The following is a 24,689-nucleotide window of genomic DNA, read 5'->3' on the forward strand; positions in this document are numbered from 1 at the left end:
CTGCACAGAGTTGCTGCAGATTTGTTGGCTGCACATCCATGATGTGAATCTCTCGCTCCACCGCATCCCAAAGGTGCTCTGTTGGATTGAGATCTGGTGACTGGAGGCCATCTGAGTTCTGTGAACTCATTTTCATGTTCAAGAAACCAGTTTGAGATGATCTGAGCTTTGTGACATTGTCCGTTATCCTGCTGGAAACAGCCATCAGAAGATAGGTACACTGTGCATAAAGGGATGGACATGGTCAGTAACAATACTCAGGTAGGGCCAAAGTGTGCCAAGAGAATATCCCCCACACTATTACACCACCAGCAGCCTGAACTATTTATAAAGGCAGGATAAATCCATGCTTTTATGCTATTTATGTCAAATTCTGACCCTACCATCTGAATATTTCAACAGAAATCAAGACTCAGCAATATTTTCCTAGTCTTCTGTTGTCCAATTTTGGGAGCCCGTGTGAATTGCAGTCTCAGTTTCCTGTTCTTAGCTAACAGGAGTGGCACCTGGTGCAGTCTTCTGCTGCTGTAGCCCATCTGCAGTGTGTCGGGTGTTTGTAGATGCTCTTCTGCATACCCTGGTTGTAATGAGTGGTTATTTCAGTTACTGTTGTCTTCCTATCAGCTCAAAGCAGTCTGGCCATTTTCCTCTGACATCAACAAGGCATTTACACCCAGTGAACTATTGCTCACTGGATATTTTGTCTTTTTTGGACCATCCTCTGTAACCCCCAGAGATGGTTGTGTGGGAAAATCCCAGCAGATCAGCAGTTTCTGAAATACTCAGATCAGCCCGTCTGGCACCAACAACTATGCCACATTCAAAGTCACTTGAATCACCTTTTTTCCTCATTCTGATGCTCAGATTGAGCTTCAGCAGGTCATCTTGACCATGTCTACATGCCTAAATACACTGAGTTTCTGCCATGTGATTGGCTGATTAGATTACAAGCAGTTGATCAAGTGCACTTAAAAATTTGTCAGTGATTTTATTTATGACAGTTTCGTTTGTGTTTTACAAGTCCTCCTGCTCCTGTCATTTATTTTGGGTGATGTAAATGTATTTCAACATAAAAATGTACATTTTTTTTTTAAATTGCACATAAAGCATAAATTTGGATGCAATTTTGTTGGGAGCTGGCTGAAGAGAGTGGCAAAGAAACAGGTAGAAGACCTGAGAGTGGAGAGCAAGATAGCTGGGTGGGGCCAATAGTGCTGAGTGAGACTGATCTCTGTTCATTCTCTTGGCTGGCAGTCAGAGCTTGTGCCCACTATAGGATCATGGTCGGGATGGCAGCATGGGCAGAGCTGGGCAGCGTTTGCCAGTGTGCCAGGGACAGAGGGCAAGCCTATTGAGAAGCAGTGTGATGGACACAATGGGTGCGACAGACTTGCTGCATCAACAGGCTTTTTGCTGCTGTGGCCAGAAATAAACCATAAATACCCCCGCTGGCATCCACCAACCGCTCACCAGGCCTCCACACACATCCTCACACTGAGACAAACAGAAAAGGGAAAGAAAAGAAAGAGGGAAGACGGAACACGTGGCTTGTACGGGGTGCATTGAAGCACAAGCCATCAAGGTAAAAAAAAAAAAGAATCAGGACAATCCCTTTCTTTTTTTTTGTTTTCTCTCTAGAACTTCTCTAGTAGTCCTTCTGTGTCCAGAAGGACTACTAGTGCACTATTCTAATAGACATAAGTAAGATTTCTGTAAGCTAAACAAAAGATTATAAACAAGCACTTCTGCCAAAGAAGATATTTTTGCTTTACCAACTTTTAAAATTTTTGTCTGTGTCTACATTCTAAAGTTATATTATGCTTCCAACCTTGCAGGAAACCTTTTTTTTTTTTTAAATCATCTATAAAGTCAACAAATCATATCAAATCAATTGTATTTTGTTGAAAGTTGACAAACCTTTTGAACTTGTAAATGCACAGCAATGTCATTGTTGTGCTTTGTAGACTAAAAATGACAGAACAGCAGGGAACCCCAGACCAGCTGCCTGCAGAGAAGGGCCAAGGAGGGGCTGGAGCCACATATAAGGTACCAGATTTAACAAGAAGGATATTTCTGTTAAATGAGCTCAGAAACACTATGGGATCATGGACTGCATCATTCAACTACTCCACCTGTTCCTGTCTTGCAGCTGGCAGTTTTTGAATTTGAGAACTTTCGTGGACAAAAGGTGGAGCTGTCTGGTGAATGTAAAGATGTGTTGGAGAAGACACAAAGAGTTGGCTCAGTCATTGTGGAGTCGGGACCGTGAGTGACTCAGTTACTCTTCACTGAAACGCTTTGATTTGCACTACATCTGGATCCTGTTTTCTAGTTGTTGCCCCTGCTTAGAATGAATGTATGTATTTTTATATATTGCTAATTTTCCATGTCACCAGATGGGTAGGGTTTGAGCGCCCAGGTTTTGCTGGAGAGCTGTTTGTGCTTGAGAAAGGAGAGTATCCTCGCTGGAGCACCTGGACCAATGGCCAGAGTAGCTACAGCCTGAGCTCCTTTAGACCTCTGAAAGTGGTCAGTACCTGACATGACAACTTTAACTTTTAACTTTAGACTTTTTGTGTTTTTGCAAGGAGATTCAGTTCCTGATGTGGAAATATACCATTTTTATTTCCAGGACAGTGCAGATCACAAGTTGCATCTGTTTGAAAATGCTGGCTTTGAAGGCAGAAAAATGGAAATTGTTGATGATGATGTTCCCAGTCTGTGGGCTTATGGTTTCCAGGACCGCGTGGCCAGTGCTAAGGCTGTCAATGGAACGTAAGCTGCACCAATCTCAGCCTCTGATATTACTAGCACGACCTCCGCTGTATCAAAACTAAAGCCATGAGCTGTAAGATAGCAGTGCATTCTTGTATAATAGAACTTAATGTGTATGCAAACATAAAATATCACTGTCCCAGAGATATGATACTCTTTCTCTTATCCCTGAAGGTGGGTGGGCTACATGTATCCAGGCTACAGAGGGCGCCAGTATGTGTTTGAGCAAGGAGACTTCAAGCACTGGAATGATTGGGGAGCCACTGCACCTCAGATCCAGTCCGTCCGACGTGTGCGGGACATGCAGTGGCATAAGAGAGGGTGCTATATTGCCCCTGCACCTGCCCCCGCCCCAGCCCCAGCCCCAGTTCCTGGTCCAGCCCCAGCCCCTGGCCCTACACCACCCAATCCCAATCCCAATCCCAACCCTAATCCTAACCCTACTCCCAACCCCAAATCCCAAACTCAGCCCCAACCTTAACACTACACCTCTGGCACCTCCTGCAGAAACTGGTGAATGCTGAAGGCAGCTGGCCAGTCCCCAGTCTCACCTTAATGCTCCCTACTGGATTAGGCTAGATGACCAAGCTGTTTTGGAAAATGAACCATGAATCTCTGTTGGAAATAAAGGTTTTGGCCCTGAATCAAATTATTCCATGTTATTTATTATGTATAAATCAATACACAGGACATGTTGGAGTGAGAGTATTACAATGATCTGTGAATTACTCAAATAAGCTGATTAGGATGAAAAAAAAAAAGATAATTCAGACCTGAAAACAAAGACAAAAGATTGTAGTAAATGTGGAATAGTTAGAAGAATGCTTGCTGTAAAGGAAAGTTTTATACTTGTTTTTATTTTATTTTTTCCTGTAGCAAACCCTTGGGACATTCCCTCTGATAACCTGTTATTCTGCTCCAGTTATTTAATGCTGTCGAGCTCGTTTTTGCTTCTTTTGAGGTTTTGAAACTGGTTAGGCCCCATTTTTGTTATTTTTCTAATTTGTTCTACTATTAACCGCTTTGTCAAACTGTAAAGTAATACAGTGTTTCGATATTCAGACAATATTTTGCGTACAGTGTTGGTAAAAAACAGACCCCCGCGCCGCAATGTACTTCAGAATTTTTCCTTAGTGTGCTCAACCATCATTGGTTAAAAACAACACTTATACCCGCCCACAAACAATAGAACATCCAATCAGAAACAAGATTCATTCAGCAGGCTCGTGAGCTGGGCGGGCAACGCGCAAAATTTGAAAGTTGACCGGAAACAACCGTGAGGAAAACAGTGTGCTCTTAAGCACATAAATATAGCTATGTAAATTAAAAACAGTATTATAACTACCTACATGACAGTCTGGTGAGTAATCTCCTACAATACCGCTTTAATTTTATTCATATATCACGTCTGTGTCCCACCTTTAATGTTCTTGTTTGTAAGCTAAGAAAGCGAACGTTAACCACCATTAGCTTAGCGTGGCGGGGCAGATTGTTGACACCAGGTGACGGCTTTTCCTTAATCCGTAGGTTTGAATAATTCGTGAACGCAAGGGGTTTAAACGTTGTCTCGCTACCAGGTTGTGTGTTGTGAAGAGGCCATGCTGAAGTTCAAATACGTCAGTCAGGGAAACCTGAAAATGCAGTCGTCCTCTGCTGACCCCATCACTAGCCGCAGCTCGCGACTCAACCAGCTGTTTCAGGTAAAGTAATGCACCATCTTAGGTGTAGTCTCAATTACTGTATTAAGTTTAAAAACATCCCGAATAACAATCTGCGGATCGACTCCACTTTCCGTGTTTGTGTATTGTTTCCAGGGACGAGTGAGTCTGTGTGGGCAGCAAGGAGGATGCGCTTTAGGTCGGGAAGAGTTTCTGGAAGCTTTGCTGCTTCTCTACCAAGAATGCAGTTCCCCAGAGCTTATGAAGATACATCATGTAGCAAACTTTGTCAATAAATGTAAGTATACGTTTTATATAAGTGTAAGATTTTGTTTGTTTTTGAGTCATATCCGTCCAAACACAGTCTGATTGTATCAGCTGATGATATTGGTTCAGACCAAGGCAATTTAGTTCTAGTTCTGGTTCACAGTTTTAAACTGCTCTTTAACATACTGCTAGGCTTATGCCATTTTTTGTAACACCAGCAAGATGGACTTTGATAACTGTACAAAAAGAGTAAGTAGTCATATAATGCTGTGCCTCCATTTAGAATAAGGTGTTTAGTTGATGGGTGATTTAAAATTTTAAGAAGTGTTTTACTTAAAAGTTTTGTTTGTCTTCATGCTGAAGACTCATAGACTGAAAAGTTGTTTGTGCTGTGCTTTTGAAACAGTTTCTGAAGTTGTCTCAGAGCTGCGGGCCTTACAACCTGGGCTTCAAGACTTTGAACTGCGTGCAGTGGTGGGTCGCGGTCGCTTTGCTGAAGTCCGAGTTGTCCGAGAGAAGGCTACTGGAGATGTTTGTGCACTTAAAGTCATGAAGAAGACAGATTTACGCACTCAAGAAAATGTAAGTTTCATGCTTTAGGAAATTTTATAGACAAATTTTATATCCATATCTGAGAAATGTAACTGATGCAAAATAACATCTGAAATAATGTAACAGCATTAACAGCAAGGAAATTTGAAAAGTACTTTGCTATGTATTTATTTGTTACATTAATTGTTTTTCCCAGAATGAAAACCAGAGGTGAAAGTAATAAAATAAATGTCTGCTGGTTCCATTTACAGTCATGTGAAAAAGCGTTTTCACAGGAATTCTATGCACTTCACGATCCACGAGCTTTACAACATTGCTTCTGTTCACTGAAGTTTGAGGACATTTGTTTATGCACAGCTCTCTTAAGGTCCCATCAAAGCATTTCAGTCTGGTTGAGGTCTGGACTTTAACTGGGCCATTACAACACCTTGATTCTTTTCTTTTTCAGTTATTCTGTTGTAGATTTGCTGTTGTGCCTGGGATCATTGTCCTGTTCCATAACCCAATTTGGGGCAAGCTTTAGCTTTTGGACAGATGGCCTCACTCTGACTCTAGAATACTTTGATATACAGAGGAGTTTATGGTTGACTGAATGACTTGCCCAGGCCCTGTGGCTGCAAAACAAGCCCAAATCATCACCCCTCCAGAAGTCTGTTCAGATGCAGCTTTGCAAATCTAAGCTGTGCTGTCATGTTCTTTTTTAGAAAGAAGAGCCTTTCTTTTGGTAACCCTTCCAAATACTTGAGTCTTTTTCTAATTGTACTGACATGAACTTTAACATTTAACATGCTAACTGAGGCCTGTGGAGTCTGAGATGTAGTTCTTTTTTTTTTTTTTTTTTTTTTCCTGAATATTGGACAGTCTGACCTTGGGGTGAATTTGCTGAACTTGTGCTTTTATAGTGGTGTCCACATTTGCTGGTAATCAGTTAGTTATATGCATTTGATTAGCAGCACCAGCTGCTACTTCCCCTCTTAATTCCTATGCAGTAAGGGTGCACCTAGCACTGGTAAATGTGTCTTAACCTACTTGGTGTTCCAAAGTTGTAATCTTAAAAAAGTCCACTGGAGAGTGCTGTAGGGCCGAGAACAACAAATGTTACTTGGATCCAATATTTCACAGCTGTGCTTTCTGGCATATGACTAATCGGATAGATTTCTGTCAGAATGGTGCATCAGCCGTGACACAAAGGGAGCTGAAGAATGAACAGTTTTAATGAGCAAAAATGTTTTTTCTTCACTGGTGACAGTTTTGTGTAATTTAGATGACCTTCCATTTAAAAAAAAAAAAAAAAATATCAAGAACTGAAGCTGGACGAGGAGGGCCTGAATTCTAATCACTAAAAACTTTGTTTTGAAACACTTCTTTTATCTGAAATAAAATACTAAAAGATGTGATTACATTTAAACCACATTCAATTTCTTAATTTGGAAAATTCTGTGTTTCAGACACATCTGTTTATATGGACAGTACTATAAGCACAGTAAATTTTTGTGGGGCATCAGTGTTGCTTACATTTCAAACACAGTATATTTGCTGATTGCTTGCCCTCTAATTCTTCAAAGGTGGTTTTTCATGAAGAGGAGCGGAGGATCTTGGCTCTGAACAGTAGTCCCTGGATCCCACAGTTGCTGTATGCCTTCCAGGATAAGGATCATGTCTACCTGGTGAGACTGCAGCATGTATATATTTTATCTCAAGGAGGAACTGAAAGGACTATTTTGCTAAATTTTGTCTGAATCAGAAGAATGTTTTAAGGTCCTTTGCAAATGATTACAGGCCAAAGGGGATTAACACACTAATATACACACTGCAAATGGCACACACAATATTTTATACATACATACATACACACACACACACACACACACACACACACACACACACACAAAATGGTACTGACCATAAAATGTCTTGACATTCTTGGTATGAACTGTTGGTGTTCATTCAAAGTATCAAGCTTAAGGTCCATTACACTGTAGTAGTAATACTTGAATTAAAATTACATGAATATGTTTTGCCTGCAATTTGGTGAGAAAAGAGTTACAAGTACCATGTATTCCCCTGACCTCTGAAAAACCCCAGACTATACATGAACTCTAAAAATAAAATAATCAAAATTGGTCTATAAGTTACCGGCTTTCTGTGTCTGATTTTCAAAATATGACCAACAAAACTGATAATCGCTCAAAAGTGTATGTGGAAAAAGGGACCCAATTTTGCTTGTAATTAAAAGCTTACTGCAACTAACTTTACAGTGTCACATTCTTGAACTACCACTGTGAAAAAGTAAGGAGGGACATCAAGAACATGGGCTTATTGTTTACTGCTTAAAACACACAATGACTGTCTGCTCTTTGCTGATTTATTATATGAGTAACTAATTTAACTCTGCTTAAGGGGGAAACATATTGCATAGTTCTTATAATATGCATGTCCCTTTAATAATGCAATCTTAGCACTTTGTGAGTTACTCCTAACAGACAATTTACTGTGATAGCTCTTAACCTTATAATGAATCTGTATTTTCTCTGATGACCACGGCTGGTTTGGGTAGTAGGAAAGAGGGTAGCCAGCTTTTTGTGCAGCTGGGCCTTATATTTTATCTTGCCCACTGCTTTTGTTTTGCACCATTTATATACCTTCCTTCATGCCCCCCCTCCACGTCTGTCTCAATTCTTCTTCCTCCTCTTTTTTTTCACTCCCCCTCTGTCTCTCTGCTCCCTAACTGAGCATGGAGGAAAATACAAAGCATCCATCTTTATCCGTGTGTCAGAGAGGCACCCAGTCTCCCTGTTGCTAGGTAACACTGGAGAATGCTCCCGTTCATTGAGACTCGCCGACCATTCATGTGCATGAGCTTTGCCTGTTTATGACTGTATAGCTTTAAACATATAGCTCAAATCAACTTGACACAGTACCTTTTATCTTGGTTTGCAGACAGCAGGGGGAAGGGGGGTATTTTAGGCCATGTTAACCAAGGCTGATTTATGTTTTCAAACTTTAAAAACTAAATGTCTTAGAATGAGAGATGTTATCATTGTGATATGCTGCTTTGACTTAAATGTGTCTTCTTTTATTCTGTGATCAGACACTCAAGCTACACTGGGATTATGCATTTATTCTTAGTATATTTTTTGCAATTGAAGGCGAATACTTTGACTGCAGTATCACAGATAAATCTGCAATAGTACTGGGTGTTATATAACTGAATCTATAATGAGGAGAACCACCCCATAAGCTTATCCTGAACAGAGCTTTGATGTAAGCTCAAACACATGGCCCCACACTTGTTGCTTTGTTTTTACTTCTAAATATAGACATATTTAGAGACATTCTGAAAGCTTTTTGAGCCTTCAACAACAACACACAATCCTTTCAAATTCCATGCACTGGTTATGGTCTTATCCTGCCAGTTCCTCACTTAACACACATATGTTTTCAGGCGATGGAGTACTTGCCAGGTGGTGACCTGATGTCTCTGCTAAATCGATATGAGGATCAGTTTGAGGAGTCCATGGCTCGATTTTATTTGGCAGAGCTGGTAGAGGCCATTCATGCTGTTCACCAATTGGGCTACGTCCACAGGTAAAATACCTGCTACTAAATCCAGGCTCTTACTGATGGAGGACTGACCAAGTAGTCCTTAACAGTAGAACATGATTAACGAAGGAGTGGCAGTGTTCCAGTAAAGTGGCTTTCTCTACTTCCAGGTCTTAATTAAAAATGTTTTCCTTTTGTTTTCACTGAAAGGCCACATGAACATGATTCTGTATACGAGAAACGTATCGCTTTAACCAGTTCAGTGTAGAGTACTGAGTGTGATGGCATAAAAATGTTGTTGGAGTTTACAAATATCTCCATTATCTTTGGAGCAGCAGAGCATTTTACAGTACTCAGGCAGCAAACAGCTCTGTAAAAGCAGTATCAAATTTCTACTGAACTATCCACTTGCAGAGACATCAAACCAGAGAATATTCTCATCGATCGGACTGGTCATATTAAGCTAGCTGACTTTGGATCAGCTGCCAGGCTGACTGCTAACAAAACGGTAAGAGGATTATAGAGTTTGCTATATGTATTAACTTCGCTATTCTTCACAATGACATTACTGTGTTTCTTTCAATGTTTTCTCAGGTGGCCGCTCCCACAGTGCCTGTTGGAACCCAGGACTTTCTTTCCCCTGAGGTCTTGACAGTCATGAATGGGCGTTCTCACAGCACCTATGGGGTTGAGTGTGATTGGTGGTCCCTTGGGGTCATTGCCTATGAGATGATTTATGCCAGGTCACCTTTTTCTGAAGCCACTTCAACCAAAACTATCCACAACATCCTTAACTTCCAGGTACAAAGACTGTCATATGGTCTGGATATTGTCATTCTTTATTTATTCGGTTTCTATTAGAGATCAGATACAAACTGTCTACTTAGCATTCTTGGTACAGTCAATAAAATATGCAGTCTGATTTAAGCAATATTTAATCAGTCTATAAATTATGTATTGAATTCTTGTTCATTTTGTTTGCCTAAAGCGTTACTTAAAGTTTCCAGAGGAGCCATGTACCAGTAAGCAGTTTGTAGACTTGGTGCAGAGCTTGCTTTGTGGTGCCAAGGATCGACTGGGTTTCCAGGGACTCCGCTGTCACTCTTTCTTCTCCAGTGTCGACTGGAACAACTTACGACAAGGTGAGGAGATTTCTCTCCCTGGAGACTTTCTTCTTCGGTCTTTTTAGTGAACATGCTCAGTTTCACTTGAAAGCACACATTCTTGCTGTAATCATGTTACAACACAGTGATATATTACTAGTTGTCAAATTATAAATTCTAAATTTTTAAATATATATATATATATATATATATATATATATATATATATATATATATATATATATATATATATATATATATATATATATATATATATATATATATATATAAACAACAACATCTAGTTTACGTGTGCGGGGGGGGGGGGGTTGCACACATAGACAACAATATTGTTGGTGTCGTCTATAATAAAATAATGAGATTCTGCGAGCTGTTGGCAGTAAGCCAGCTCTTTTCTGAGGAAGGGAGGAAGGCAAAGATGAGAAGCAAGGAAGACCGTAAAGATCTGCAACTCATCTGCTTCTCAACAGATGCAGCACGCATCGTTTACACAGACTACACCAGACATGCTCTTTGTGGCGGAAATGCAAGTGCGTTTGCTCAACGTCATTGTTGCCAGTGAGTTTCACAGTTTACCCTGACTGGCCATTGGAAAACACACCCATAACACTCAAATTAATAGATAATTTCAGTGAAGCATGGTCACACTGAAGAGGCTTATGCCTACAGTGCTACTGTAATTCGCAAGTGTATCTGCAGGGGTGATGAGTGTTTGTTTTGGCTCTTCCAAATAGCTTTTGTCTTCAGATGAATAAACCCTCCCATTATAAAGTGATTATAAAACATTGCTATGCCCGTGATTTCCTCTTAGCACTGACAGCTGTTGGACTATGATAAAGTGTTTAGATTTAGAGGTTTTCTTTTTAATTTTTTTCCCTTTGTTAATTGAGTAGGTTTAAGAAGTAGCTATAAAACCCCCAAATAAATATATGTGTAAATGTTTGCATTTAAAATCTCTGTGTTTATTGACAGTTGAACACAGATAGAGGTTTATGCATCAGCTTTGGGTCCAGCTGATTAGCTTGCTCTGCTGCAGTGAGAGAGTGAGTGAGCATGTGTGTATGAGAGAGCGTGAGAGAGAGGAGGGAGGGACAGAGGCAGCATGTGCATCAACGCGCGACTTACTGCACTCTAGGCTCTCTGCTCTGTTCCTCCTCCCTTCCTTTCTCTCCCCTTTCTCCTTGTGTTTTTTTTTTTTTTTTTTTTTTTTTTTTTAACATTTTATTTAACTACCTTGTTCATAGCAGCTTCTTTTTTCCCCTGCCCTCTCTTATTCCCTCCACTCATCCTCTTCCTCTGCAGTTCTCCCGCCTTTCGTTCCTGCGTTGCATGCTGAAGATGACACCTCTAATTTTGAGGAGCCGGAGCAGGCAGCCCCCTGGCCAGCCTCAGCAGCCCAGCAAGGAGCTCTGCCGGCAGGCTTCCAGGGCCAGGATCTGCCCTTTCTAGGCTGGTTCTTCAGCAGAGCGTTGATACTTTTGGCCAAAACTGAGTAAGTGCTACCTGTTTACTAGGCATTGTTGGGATCATCCATAGTCGACCCCTCTGTTTTTCTGTAGATATAGCACAGAGACCTCCTTCATGTACCTTTCTAACACCTTTTGTTGGTTAAAGACCCCATGCTAGCAGTGGGTGCTGTTCTGCCATTAGACTCCTCATTACCACAGCAACAATTTCCAGGTAGCCTTGTTTCAGGTGACCTAGCATGGTGCCCTGGGCAGTTGGTGTTGTCCCTGTCATTAGTGTTGTGCCTGTTGGGGCCAAAATGGGTTTGGCCATATGCTGTGTCAGACAAGGAATGAGAAAAGGGAGGGATCCCCCTGTTCTCTTGTGCCTGCTCCTACTGATTCTTGTTTTTGTACCTTCAGATCACATGTAAGTGATCCAGTGCGCAGATAGATCAAATGAATGGCTCAGAGGATGTTAGCTGGCGTTATCTTGCCATCAACACTGATTGGTATGCGGCTGAGTGTGCCATTGAGGTTTGCTGAGAAGTGGAACCCCACACATAGACACACTCCCACCCTCACTGCTGTTATTGTGCCTTCTCTGTTACTGTGAAGCATAATGGGCTCCTGACTTTTACGGCATGGGTTTTGGGACTGTAATTATACCTAATTGTGTTTGGCTTCTTAACCCCTGATAATAAAGCAAGAGGATGGGTTTTGTTCTTGCAGCCCCATGCCGGTGCTCTAGCAGGTTAATGGTGCTGGAGACTGCAGATCATGACAGCAGCGGCAACAGAAATGGAGAAAAAGCATTAGCAGATTAGACTGGAAAAAGGATGAGAGCTCAGATTGGGGGAGAGAATTATTTCTATGGTTACTACCGTGATGTTTTTTTTCCCCCAGTCCCCACCCCCCATCTTTACCCGTCTCATCTCCTCCTCTTATTTTCTTCCTCTTCTAATGTCTCTGTCCCTTGCTGTTACACCATCAGTCATCTGTTCAAGGTTTTTAACAGAAGCCAGTCATTTTCTATGCTGCATTTGATTAAGAGGCGCTCAGTGCTCATAAAATGTGTCACAATTGTGTTGCGTGTGTGGGAGCATGCATATCCGTGTACACATTCTTCATTACAATGCCAAATAGGAAAGAGAAATGAAGCTAGAGCCAGGCATAATGAAATGCTAATCATCTGTTTTGGGGGTTCCTGCTATTTTTTTTCTTCTCCTTTTTGAACTTGTCTGTCTGACTCCTCATTAGTAAAACTAAATAACAAAATCCTCTTAAAGTCTCCTCAAATTTATAAGAAGCTCTCTGTGGTGTAGTATCAGAAAATCATACTAAACATTCACAAAAAAAAATGACATTGTTAGGAATTTTGACTGGATTAAGGAAATTCTGAGATGGTTAAGACAACGTGTGCAGTATTTACAGTTTGTAAATATCTCTGTTTTTGCCTGTTTGGAGCTAGACATAATAGCAGTGTCATTAGGCCAGTCTGTCTGGTCAGGCATCTAACATTAGCCTCAATGTCTGCTGCCAGATGTCTATAGATAGCGGGTATATGTATATGGGCAATCATAGTCCCTAGAAAGTTAAGGTCACCATTTGGCCTCAGATGTAGTTCTAGTTTATGAATTCTGTCTTACAGTTTATCTTGGTGACTGGTTGCACTATTTTAAGGAAATCTGCTGAGGACATTCATGGCCTTTTGTAAACAATGTTGATGTTTGAACTGAATCCCCACCCTTTTCTGTGGCACCACCATTATGCTCAAAGCTCCACATGAAGGACCCTTTTGAACAGGACATGTAGCACGGCCATTGTGACAAATCTATTGTCCCACTACTGGTAAGCATTATCAGTGTGGTGTTTCTCAATATTTTTCAAATAGTTAAAGTTGTTGATGTGCATTAACACTCTTCATATAGTTTACAGTTTCCCTGAAAGATTTTGGCCATCTTTGGAGAAGAATCTTCTAGCATTTAGATAAAAACAGCAAAACTAAATAAAAGGATTTAACCTTGCATTGGGTCATCTGGTGGTCATGTTTTTACCTACCATGTTTGAAAACCGTTTGGTACTGCTCAGTTATTTGCACTTGTGCTCTCAGATTTTTTTTTTTGCAGTGATTTTTATTTTTTTTTTAACATTACTGTGTGTTATTTTGTTTCAAGCATAAATTGAAAAGAAAGAAATGGCCATTGGTAATTTTGCACTTCCTACAAAAATCACTGAAGATTTCCAAGAAGATTGCCTTGTTTTCATAACACTCTTAATATTATGCACATTTGTTTTAGTTTTGTTTTTTTACTTCAGTGTGCATGACTGTTATCCATCCTTTTGTACCTGATGAGTGCTGCTAAGGCTTTTAACTTTCTTTGTGTCACTGTCTTTTTTTTGAGTCTCTTAAATAATGCAGCCCGCACTGGTTACTTATTTCTTTTTCCTCCACAGTTCAAAGACATGACAACTCTTCTATTCCTCAGCTGTGGAAAGAGTGGTCTAGCATCTTCCCTCTTCTCAATACTTAAATTCTTCAAGCCCACATTATGTTTAGAACTATTAAAGTTTTACATATGCTTCCTGAAACTCAAGCAGAAAACTCCAGTTAATTACTTAAATGACCACATTATTTGTAAACCCCCCCCCCCCCCACACACACACACACACACACACCCATCTCCCACTTGAATTTTGATGTCTAACATAAATTTTAATTGGCATCTGGCTGAAATGCTTCTGTGTTTAATCTGAAAAAACTGTCTGGGGTGTTGCTGTTTTTGTTTTTAGCAATATGTGCCAAGTGTGTGTATGCACTTTTCTCTATTATTTTTATTTATATATATATATATATATATATATATATATATATATATATATATATATATATATATATATATATATATATATATATAAAAATTAAAATATTATTGTGTGTATCTGGGGGATGCTTCTCAGTGCAGAGAGGCAAAGGGAGCAGTGCTCGCTTTGGTGATTATTTTTAACACTGTGACTCAGACTGAGTCAACTTTATTAAAGATCCCTCTGCAGTGTTTGTGAACTCATTCATACAGATTCATTCATTTATTTAGAGGACTTCTATTCATAGTTTCCTTGTCTCTGGTCAACAAAATGGGAAAAATTTGCTCAGTGCTCTCAGTTGCTGCAGAGAATGGAAACAAAATGGAACATTACCTTATACAAACAAAAAAAGAATGCACTGTACTCGCTCTGAGCCTTCTGAAGAGCAACACCACGCAACAGCATAGCCCAAATTCTCCTGTCAAATTATTTTGTCAGGCAAACAGCAAACATACCCAGGTCTACAGGGCTGTTTTGTTCATGCCGTCTGTTCTGTCCTAATAATACTGCAGCCAAAAAAATAAAATAAAATAAAATCTAGCTATTGAGCCACACACACATATACTCCTCTCCTTTATGTCAAAATTGCTCTGTTGAATGTTGTCCTAATTGTTGTCAGGAGCATTATTATTATTATTATTATTATTATTATTATTATTATTATTACTAGTTATTCTTCAGAACACTCCACTCCAAAAGGAAGGTTGAGTCAGCTTTTATGCTCCTGGTTTCTGTTGCTCGTTTATGACGTGTGGGTGTTGTGTCTGCATTTTGCCCGACTTCATTACAGACACAATGACTATAAGGCTTGCTGTTATGTGATGTGTCCTTATGTTGTGATATTACACTGCCAGCCATCCCCATTCTGTTTAGCTAAAGTGAGACTGATCATTCAAATCACTTTTAATTGATGTTTTTTTTTTTTTTTCCTGTAATTTTTTTTACATAGAGTTTTGGTGCTTTTTGCATATGTTGGTCTGTTGATTGTAAAAGGTTGACAGGAAAGAAGGAAAGAGAGAAAACGCATCGCCTCTAGTTAGAGTGAATGTTTGTTTGGATAAATTATTGCAATGCACATTTCAGCATCATTTGCACCATTTTCATTGTTGAAATATTTGTGTTTCAACAATTTATCTAAATGTTGTTGGCCCAGGTCAGTGTCTGCAGGCCTCAACTCTCCTGCTAAGACCAACTCCATGGAAAAGAAACTGCATCTTAAAAGCAAAGAACTACAAGAAACTCAAGACAAATGTCACAAGGTGAGCTTGTGCAGCCAGTTTTTGCTTTCATTCTTTGTTTTACGTCATCGCAGACTAACAGCTAACTAACGCTAACAGCTTTAAGCTTTAGTGTAATTTAGAAAAGCCCCAGTAAATTCTGTCCTTTGTTATTTGCAAATAACATTCTGGAAAGAAGAGGGGATTTATTCATTTATTTATTTATTTATATTTGGAGACAAACTGAAGTTGTGCTTCCATATTTTGGAACTTTGTAGTGAGCAAAATCACTTCATTATTGTGGATTTTATTAGCAGATTTCTTGTATTTATTCTGGCTGACTGGCCTAACACAGATCAAGGAAGCGTCTGTTGGTGCTGTTCCAAGCCAAGTTCATTTTGTAGTGTGAAAAACATAACAGCTTACTTGTTTTAAAGCATTCTTAGTTGGGAATTTGTTTAGAAAAATTGTTTACAGCTAACAGACCCTTGATTTATCGTAAATCATCACTTTAAGTACCTTTTTATAGTTCAGATTCAGAAGGCATTTGTGACACAAACCATAACTTTATAAAAACTGCTGTACAGTGTTAATCAGGTGAAGACCTTAAATAAGTGATTTTAATGATTTCGCTACTGTGTTCAGATGGAGCAGGAAATCTCCAGGTTCCAGCGTAAAATGACTGACCTGGAGTCAGTTCTCCACCAGAAGGATGTGGAGCTCAAGGCCTCTGAGACTCAACGGAGTATCCTGGAGCAAGATCTTGCCACCTACATTACTGAGTGCAGCGTGAGTCATACTACCAGCATTGTCCATTTGTGTTTATTGAATTAATCTCTTCCACCCTGAAGGCTGTCCATCTGTTATAAAAATGCATCCACCATTTCATGCAGATTGTAAGAGTAGCACAATCACTGAAGAGGCACACTACAATGACTAAAATGCATGTAGCACTGTTGTGCTTAATTTGTTGTATCAAACATGGTAGACTTGCAGTTGACAACTTTTAGAACAGGTTCAATAAACAAATTGTTTCCTCTCTACCTTAGAGTTTTGATTAAGCAGAAATGTTGTTGGCGCCATTGGCTGCAGTTTTTCAAAGCTCCTTCTAGCTTTGTGATGCAAAGACGTACTGTATGTAAAAATTTCTGTACAAGTATCTTTTAGTTGTTTTTCAACTTAAAATTTTGCAGCTTTAACTGTCTAACTTGTCGGTCATATTTTCACTTGATAATGTCAAACGGTAGCCTAGAGCTTAGGAGAATACAGTTACCTAAATTTAGCTTTTTGGGTTTTTTTTACATGTTGCTGTACTTTGTGTCAAAGTCTTAAACACATGTGGGTTTGCAGAGCCTAAAGCGAAGCTTGGAGGAGGCACGAGTGGAGGTCTCTAGAGAGGACGACAAGGCCATGCAGCTGCTGCACGACATACGCGAACAGAGCAACAAGCTGCAAGAAATTAAGGAGCAAGTATGTAAATTTTCTCATTTAAATGATTCTGAGTCCTCCTCCTCATTATGATAATGATGTGGTGCAGATGAAGAATTATTTCATGGACACTTCAAGGTATTTATAATAAAAATGTGTAGTGAAAGGGAAAAAAATGCCTCAACACTGCATCTGCATACTGTTTTGTGAGGAAATTATTTTCAACAGTGCTGTCTTTATACCATTGTAACTGATAGAGGAGTCCTTGCAGAAGGCGTGAGATTACATTTCCTCTCAGTGTGTCCCTGTAACACAGGTAGGGCTTTCCCTCTGAGGACTCCCTTGTCCTTAGCACTCAAAGGTCATCCCTGCAGATGGCATCCCTGCAAGGTACAAAAGTGGAGACTTGATCATCAGTCTAGCTATTCACCAACCCTTTGCTCAGGGAGGTGACATACTTTTTTTTTTTTTTTTTTAATACACATTCATGATTTTAAAAGACAAATCAAAGCTGAACTGGGATGATAATAAAATCTGTGCCATTCTACTCAACCTAGGACCTGGATGTGGTCGTTAATTGGAAATCTGGCTCCAGAATGGATGAGAGATCAATAATTAGATTTTAAAGTATTTAAAGCCTTTACCTCACACCAATATCACTCTGGCATGTTTTTTTTTTTTTTTTTTTTTTTTACAGACTTTAGCAGTTTTTTTTTCCCTGTCAGGAAGAAGCCCCCTTTGCAAAGTTGGCATTTTCAACTTTAGAGTGGTAATTCTTGAATTGTTGTCTTTGATTTTGACGCGTTTGATGATAAATGGTCATTGTTACATTGCACTGCAGGTTCTATAGCTCACTGTGCAATGAAACAGTGTCAGCAGATCTGTGAAGCACATCTTAGTCAGTATAGAGCTGGCTGCAGGTACTGCCAGCAGTAAAAGCTGAGTTCCTGTTCAAACTTTCCCAAACAAACCTTTGCTGCTCATACTTTTTGATAAAACATTCAAATTATGGTAATCAATTAAAAAAATTTGGGGCGGGGGACGACATTGCACAATAACCTTTATTGAAGAATTAAAAAAAAAAAAAAAAATGAGGCAATAAAGAACAGCTTTTTGAAACTCTGCTGATTGATAAGTATTATTCGATTACTCAAAAATGAAATATGAAATATATTTTTGTTCAGTGTTGGCTCAGGAGCCATTTTCAACAGTTCCATGTTTACCAACATGTCCAAGTCCAAAGTGCTACTGAGCGAGGGAGGTTTATTTTTCATTTTGTTAGCTGCTGTATGTTGTATTTACCCTCAGGAGTACCATGCCCAGCTGGAGGAAATGCAGGTGACCATCAGGCAGTTAGAGGAGGATCTGTCTGCTGCCCGACGTCGCAGCGACCTCTATGAAGCTGAACTTAGAGACTCAAGACAAACAAGTGAGGAGCTCAAAAGGAAAGCTGTGGAATATCAACAAAGGATCCAGAAGGTATGTGTATGTTTCACCATATAATTTAGAGGTCATGTGACATCAATGCAAATGTGCGCTGAATAGCAGGCACACTTGTTTGTGCTTGAGTATGCACGTTTTCCTTTGTTTCTCAGAGCAGCTTTAACATTTATTAACAGTTTTCTACCTACTGAAAGCAAAATACAAACTTGCTATAAGCTCTTGTGAATTATGAAGAAGAAGCTGATTTCTGTTTTGGCTTTTGATCATAAAAAATGCAGTGTGATTCAAGTGTAAATTGCATTCCCAATCCACCAGGATGTTACTTACATTTCAAGAGTTAAACATTTGACAGTTGTGTGGATAAAACCTCAAAGACTCTCAGATGAATTGATACAGTCACAGAGTTTGGAAGGGCCCAGAATGTCTCCCTTTGGAGGTGATCTGTACATGGCAGACTGAGAGGAGACCTCAGAGCAGACCCAGGGCATGCTGCTGTAGTGATTACATCTCCCTCCTGGCTCGAATGCTGTGGAGGGATCCTTCAGACGGAGAAATGTGCGAAAAATGTTGTCTCTGCTGCTGTGCTCGCCCTCTTGCAGAATAATGAATGAATAAATGAATGATAATATGCATACTATAAATCACAGAAAAGGCAACCTCATACACTTTATTGTAGCTCATTGCAGTCAATATTGCATAGGTTTTTATTAATTCTCTTTCCATCATTAGTAATTTCTGGAGCTAAGCTGCTTTACTTAAGTGAATCAGATATTTTAGGGCCAAATTAATTCTCAATTCTTATCGTATTATTCATTTTCAGGCCAAAGAGCAGGGTAAAGCTGAGGTGGAGGAGCTTCTCTCCAAACTTGAAAAGGTATTTTTCCTTTGTCAAATGTGTGCAGTCTGCAGAGCTGTAGTTATCCCAAAGTTTGAGTTTTGTCACATTTTTTTTTTCTTTCATTAAGACTAACTCTGAGCAGCAGGTGAAAATCCAGGAGCTCCAAGACAAACTGTCCAAGGTAGATTGTTTCACAACTGTCTGTCATTGTTTATTGTTTTTTTTTTCTACCTAAATTTCACTAAATAAAGCCTTTGGAGTTTGTAATCTTTCCTAGTCATCTGAAAAAGCAGACCAATATTGCATGAGCAGGTATCCAGGATGAAGCTGTGCAGTCATTTCTTCTGTTTTCCCCAATTTATTCACTAGAATAGCTTTTTGTCCTAGTGGGCATGAATTGCCCAAGCATATGAAGATGTTTGTCTTGGGATCCACTAACAGCCTTTGACCTCCTGATTTTTCCCCAGGCAGTGAAAGCGAGCACAGAAGCCACAGAGCTGCTACAGAATGTTCGGCAGGCCAAAGAGCGGCTGGAACGAGATCTGGAGCGCCTGAAAGGCAAAACCGACTCTAGTGACACTTTAAAACGCCGTCTTAGGGAGACAGAGGTACCAGACTAACCTGCATTGTTAATGGTTTCTATTTGTATGTTAAATACCCTTTTTGACAATTGGACCATCTTGCAATTTTCTGTGTAATTAGCCTTGCTACGTTTTTTGTTGTGTAAGCAGGAGGGCAGGAAGACGCTTGAGAATCAGGTAAAGAGGCTGGAGATGGTTGAGCGGCGGGAAAATAAGCTGAAGGACGACATTCAGACCAAATCCCAACAGATCCAGCAGATGGCCGAAAAGATCCTGGTGAGAGAGCTACAGATAAGACTTGTTAATACTCTCTACCACTCCACCCACCCCTAATTTCACCCCACTGCCCACTCCTCCCATTCATCCAGCCCTCTCTCTGTCTGTCCTCACCAGATATCTGAGAACACACATGTACACACTACATACTCTTCACTTAGATAGCTGAGCCATCACAAATGGCTACTAGTTATCCAGTTTTGGTGCATAAATAGACTTTAACATATTCAGGATTTTACCAGTGTCAGCATGAGCAGGCATCACTGCAGTCGACTTGTGGATTTCCAGCTTTTCCATGCAAGTTCCTAAATTTTTTAAAAATGTATTTTTGGTGTAGTAGAACAGTTTTCCCTCTGTTTTTAATAGATGACATCATGAGGTCATCATCATAAATAGATGTGGCATTATTTCTTGTGTAAATCAGGAGGTTTAGAGTACTTCAGCTTATCATTTGTGTGTTAGGTTTTTTTTGTTTTTGTATGTAATAAGTTGTATTCTCTTTTTCTTTTTTTTTTTAAATTAAAGTGTCTAGGCAAATATTTTATTTGTGTTTATCATGTTAGTTTTATTCATTTATGATTGTAATTTGTCCAGGAACTGGAGGAAAACCTGAGGGATGCCCAGTCGACAGCTCAGAGGATGGAAACGCAACTGGTTCAAAAGGAGAGGCTTTATGAAGACAAGATCAAAGTGAGTCTGCTTAATCTTTTTCAGACTGTTGCAGATATATTTTTTTTTAAATGTTAGTATATATTTTTGCTCTAGTCAGTTTTAGTCAGTCCTGACATTTTAAATAAGTGTTGCTATGGATTAAGTCAGAGCTGTCACATTTCTTACACTGAGATGTGACACCACACTAATTAATGTTTCCACATCAGGTTATACATTTACAACCATATCATTGAATGATTGCGTCACATGGCAGGCTGGAATCTAAATAGGAATGTGTCAAATTAAAACCCGCAATATTCACTGGCTCTCACTGATCAAGGTTCTTGAGGCCCAGATGAAAGCAGACCTGGCTGACAAGGAGAGCCTCGAGGCCAGGAGGGCACAGCAGGAAGAAGAGTCAAGGGAGAACTGTAAACTCATCAGTGAACAGAAAGCAGTAAGGCAACACAACCTCATATCATCTCAGGCATGTTTTTTTTTTTTTTAATTTCATACTCAGATTGAAACAAAGCCTAAAGGTAACTTTTTAACATTTGTGATATTAGAAGAAAACCAGGATATATAGTTATCTGATTTAAAGGAGTTTTTTTTTCTACTACTTTTTTACTACTAATCATTCCCAATATAATCTCATTGGGTGAAAGCTGTCACCTATGAATTTATTTTAAGAATATGGTAAATATATTTTTTCATTTGCTTTTATACACTCTAATTTGTTATGGTAGTTCAGTTTTTCATGTACGGGTTAGGAAGACAGATTAAATCGCAGTATGCTTCATGTTGCACTATAAAGCCCAGGCTTAAGTTCTAATCTGGTTAATATGGTAGAATTGAGGCAGTTAAGAAGCTTTTAGAGGTAGTCATCTGACATTGACAGTAGACGACTCTGACAACACCTTAATGGTCTCTAATGGGATTTTTCTGAAGTAAAACATTCTTCTGCCTTTAAAAATTGTGCAGCTGAATGATGTGTGTCCCATATTCTGACCAAAATTTGGTTATCAGTCAATGGAGAATATATCCTTAGTGTATTGTGCTGGGATGTGATTTACAGCATGTTTTTGCTTCTCCCTTCTTCCCACAGACCATTAATGCTATGGATTCAAAGATGAAGAACCTGGAGCAGCGCATCGCTGAGTTGTCAGAGGCTAACAAGCTGGCCGCTAACAGCAGCATCTACACCCAGAAGAATATGTGAGTTAACTAGACCTTCTGCCTACACTGTGCTTTGATGAGGGCCTTCATGCACACTGACTGCCTCCAACTGCTTAATTAGTGTGCACTTACATCTTTGTGCATCATGGCAGATCTGTCCCCGCTGTGTGTAAACTGTGTGTCATCTCTAAGATTAAATACAAGAAATGCACTTTCAAGTAATCTTAATACAATATATAAGTCCCTTACCAAAGAAGTTAGTGTGGTCTATAAAACCTATATTAAAAACAGAATTCAACAGCTTCATTTTTAATGCTAGATTTAATGGTACAAAGATGACATTAAATGCTAAAATATTTGTTTGTTTTGAATTTGCTCCCAGTTAAATATCTCAAAGAACATATTGATACTAGAAAAAGCATTTCCTGAAGAAAATGCACTGCGAATGCTGGAAGCTGAAAGATTGCAGCTGAAAAGGCAAGAAATGCTTCAAGAGCTGAAACTTTATTTGCTGAATGAGCTTCAACAGCTGAACAGCTGGATAGCTGAAAGGCTTGGCTTTATTTTAAAGCCTAAATGGTGTCTCTAGCTGAAATGCCAGGAAATGCTCCAAAGAGCTTAAATCTGGCTGAAAGAGTTTAAGCTGGTGAATGAATGCTCAATGGAAAATTTTTTAAGTGTGGGATAAAGTGGGACTTGAACCTGCCCTGTCTGCTTCTTGTGCATTGATAGTCCCCTTTTCTACCACTGAGCCAACAGTAGTGTCGCACAAGCAGTGAGGTTTGCAAGCATACATATTGGAGAGCTCTGCCAAGCTGCATGCTTGTAAATGCGCCAATTGAAAACACCTGTGCACTGCTTAGCTGCTGAGATGCATGCACTCTGTCAAATTTGCCTCGGCGCACCTGTCAAATAACTGCTTCTAAATCAAAAACCGTAGCTCCTATCAAAATCACCTTTGAACTGTGAGCGTCACAAGGACCTGCTCTAAACAGTGGTGTAATTTTTATTTTCCTGGGCTCAAAAGTGTGGCCATGGGAGCAGTTTAAAAAAGGTGCTCATTTCTGCTTTGGAGAAAATCAGCTCTCTGAAATTACTATGGAGGTTAATGAAGGAGTTGGAAGGTACTCCCTCTGTTTGAACGCTTACAGTTTAAAAAGTGTACATTTGACAGGGTTTAGAGACACATTATTTGAAAGTAGAGACGCAGCTCTACATTTTGAGCATAAAATGATGGCTGTAGCGCAAAGAGTGTGGACACAGTGGCAGTTTAAAAATAAATTTTCCACCTGAAAGTTTTGAAGTCTCCCACTCTACTAATCAGGCTCCCACTCTAGCAAACGCAATACACAACCATTATGAACTCTGAAACGGCTGAAAAAACACCTTAAACTTAAACGCTCACCGTGCTTAAACCGTAAAAGATTTTGAAACACCAAGTAATAGCTGAATAGCTGAAAGACTTGGCTTCATTTTAAAGCTTAAATGGTTTTTCTAGCTGAAAGTATGCTGAAGTTATTAGCTTTTAAATCCTGAAAGGATTTGAAAAGGATTTGAAACTTCCCCATTCATTTTGAATGGCAAAAATGAAGATTATAAAAAGTTCAATATCTTAAAAAGTATAAAGGTTACAAAAAAGAAAAGTAATAGCACAAATCTCCAGAAGAGGCTGAACGTTTTGATACCAGAACGGTGTCTGTAGCCCAAACACTGCTTGAGTTTTTAGCGACCAAAAGTTTTTGGAGTACAAGAACAATACTGTGAATGCTTTGCAGCATTCACAGTAATTAAGTAGCATTAGGTAATAACTGGGTACAAAACAAGAAACGCCAGAGAGGCTGAGTCTTTCAAAGGTAAACACTGAAACCCTCTTAGACCAAATAAACAATTCTCTATGTAAAATCGTCTACGACACATAATATTTTTAGATAATCTTGAGAAATTTCTCAAGGAGCAAAGCTGAGAAAATATGTTGTGATCTGGTTGTGAAACTAAGCTAAGGAGGAGCACTTCAAAAAGGCATTTTCAGAAGTGCATCTTAATGCACAAATGCACATTACAACTTTAACATTTGATGGGAAAAATAAATGCATATAAACAATATCAAGAAGCACTGCTTTTAGATGGACTAAAGCAAAGTGGAAAATGACAAAACTGATAAAAGAATATTGGAAATTATTTTTGGAAATCATGGATGCTTCATCCTCCTCAAGCGAAGAGAGATAGGGACACTTAAAGAAAGATAAATGTGGGTTTTGGAGCAACATATGATGCCAAATGACTTGCTTTTGCTGAGGTAAGCAAGGGAAGGCCTTTCTTATTTCAGCAAGACCATGGCAAACTACATTCTGCATATGCATTACTGCAGCACAGCTCTGCCAAAAAAAAATATAAAGCTCTGGCCTGCCTGCAGCCTTCCCCCTTAAAGACATTTGGCGCCTTATGCAATAAAAAATAAGACAAAGGAGGCCCTGAAATATTTAGCAGGTGAAATACTTTATCAAGCAGGAATGGAACATTTTTCCTGCAGCATGTTGTTGGAACTCAAGAATAAACATGCCCATGTTCCAATTTATCTTTTAAATGTGTTACTGGGATTAAATCCAAACCTGAGAAGCAATTAGGCTTCTCAGGTTCCACATTTGATATGTTGGCTTTGTACTGTTTTCGAGTAAATATCAGGTTTACATTCATTGCAAATTATTGCTTTTATTGTAGTTGTAATTAGAGATGCATGAGATGCATTCTGGGCTGATACTGATGTATAAAATAAAAATTTGTCAAATAGCAGGTACTAATATTTTAAATTGGTGCAGCCCTAGTTTCAATATACTTCTTTTTTGTTTTGTT

General features: G+C 39.3%; 2 protein-coding genes across 4 annotated transcripts in view; both read left to right on the forward strand.

Moving 5' to 3' along the window:
- The first annotated feature begins 1,483 nt into the window (after positions 1-1,483).
- LOC115780573 (beta-crystallin B3-like) lies at positions 1,484-3,427 on the forward strand. Its single transcript, XM_030729839.1, has 6 exons — positions 1,484-1,582; positions 1,965-2,046; positions 2,150-2,265; positions 2,397-2,529; positions 2,633-2,775; positions 2,950-3,427. The coding sequence occupies exons 2-6, from the start codon at positions 1,972-1,974 to the stop codon at positions 3,254-3,256; spliced, it is 774 nt and encodes a 257-aa protein (XP_030585699.1). The 5' UTR covers positions 1,484-1,582; positions 1,965-1,971; the 3' UTR covers positions 3,257-3,427.
- Positions 3,428-4,010: 583 nt separating this feature from the next.
- cita (citron rho-interacting serine/threonine kinase a) overlaps positions 4,011-24,689 on the forward strand; it is a 39,051-nt gene continuing 18,372 nt past the window's right edge. The window contains exons 1-21 of one of the 3 annotated variants that reach the window (XM_030730232.1): positions 4,011-4,135; positions 4,353-4,475; positions 4,590-4,731; positions 5,107-5,282; positions 6,818-6,919; positions 8,698-8,840; positions 9,210-9,303; positions 9,390-9,596; positions 9,784-9,937; positions 11,222-11,411; positions 15,383-15,488; positions 16,092-16,235; positions 16,797-16,916; positions 18,183-18,353; positions 19,138-19,191; positions 19,283-19,336; positions 19,623-19,763; positions 19,884-20,012; positions 20,607-20,702; positions 21,004-21,120; positions 21,769-21,878. In XM_030730232.1, the coding sequence (XP_030586092.1) occupies positions 4,374-4,475; positions 4,590-4,731; positions 5,107-5,282; positions 6,818-6,919; positions 8,698-8,840; positions 9,210-9,303; positions 9,390-9,596; positions 9,784-9,937; positions 11,222-11,411; positions 15,383-15,488; positions 16,092-16,235; positions 16,797-16,916; positions 18,183-18,353; positions 19,138-19,191; positions 19,283-19,336; positions 19,623-19,763; positions 19,884-20,012; positions 20,607-20,702; positions 21,004-21,120; positions 21,769-21,878 (2,552 nt within the window). In that variant the 5' untranslated portion in view covers positions 4,011-4,135; positions 4,353-4,373. Of the gene's footprint in view, positions 4,136-4,302; positions 4,476-4,589; positions 4,732-5,106; positions 5,283-6,817; positions 6,920-8,697; positions 8,841-9,209; positions 9,304-9,389; positions 9,597-9,783; positions 9,938-11,221; positions 11,412-15,382; positions 15,489-16,091; positions 16,236-16,796; positions 16,917-18,182; positions 18,354-19,137; positions 19,192-19,282; positions 19,337-19,622; positions 19,764-19,883; positions 20,013-20,606; positions 20,703-21,003; positions 21,121-21,768; positions 21,879-24,689 lie in introns of all 3 variants that reach the window. The other 2 variants (XM_030730231.1, XM_030730233.1) reach the window with 2 other exon arrangements.

This window comes from Archocentrus centrarchus, chromosome 5 (assembly GCF_007364275.1).
Source record: "Archocentrus centrarchus isolate MPI-CPG fArcCen1 chromosome 5, fArcCen1, whole genome shotgun sequence".
NCBI classification, from domain to species: Eukaryota; Metazoa; Chordata; class Actinopteri; order Cichliformes; family Cichlidae; genus Archocentrus; species Archocentrus centrarchus.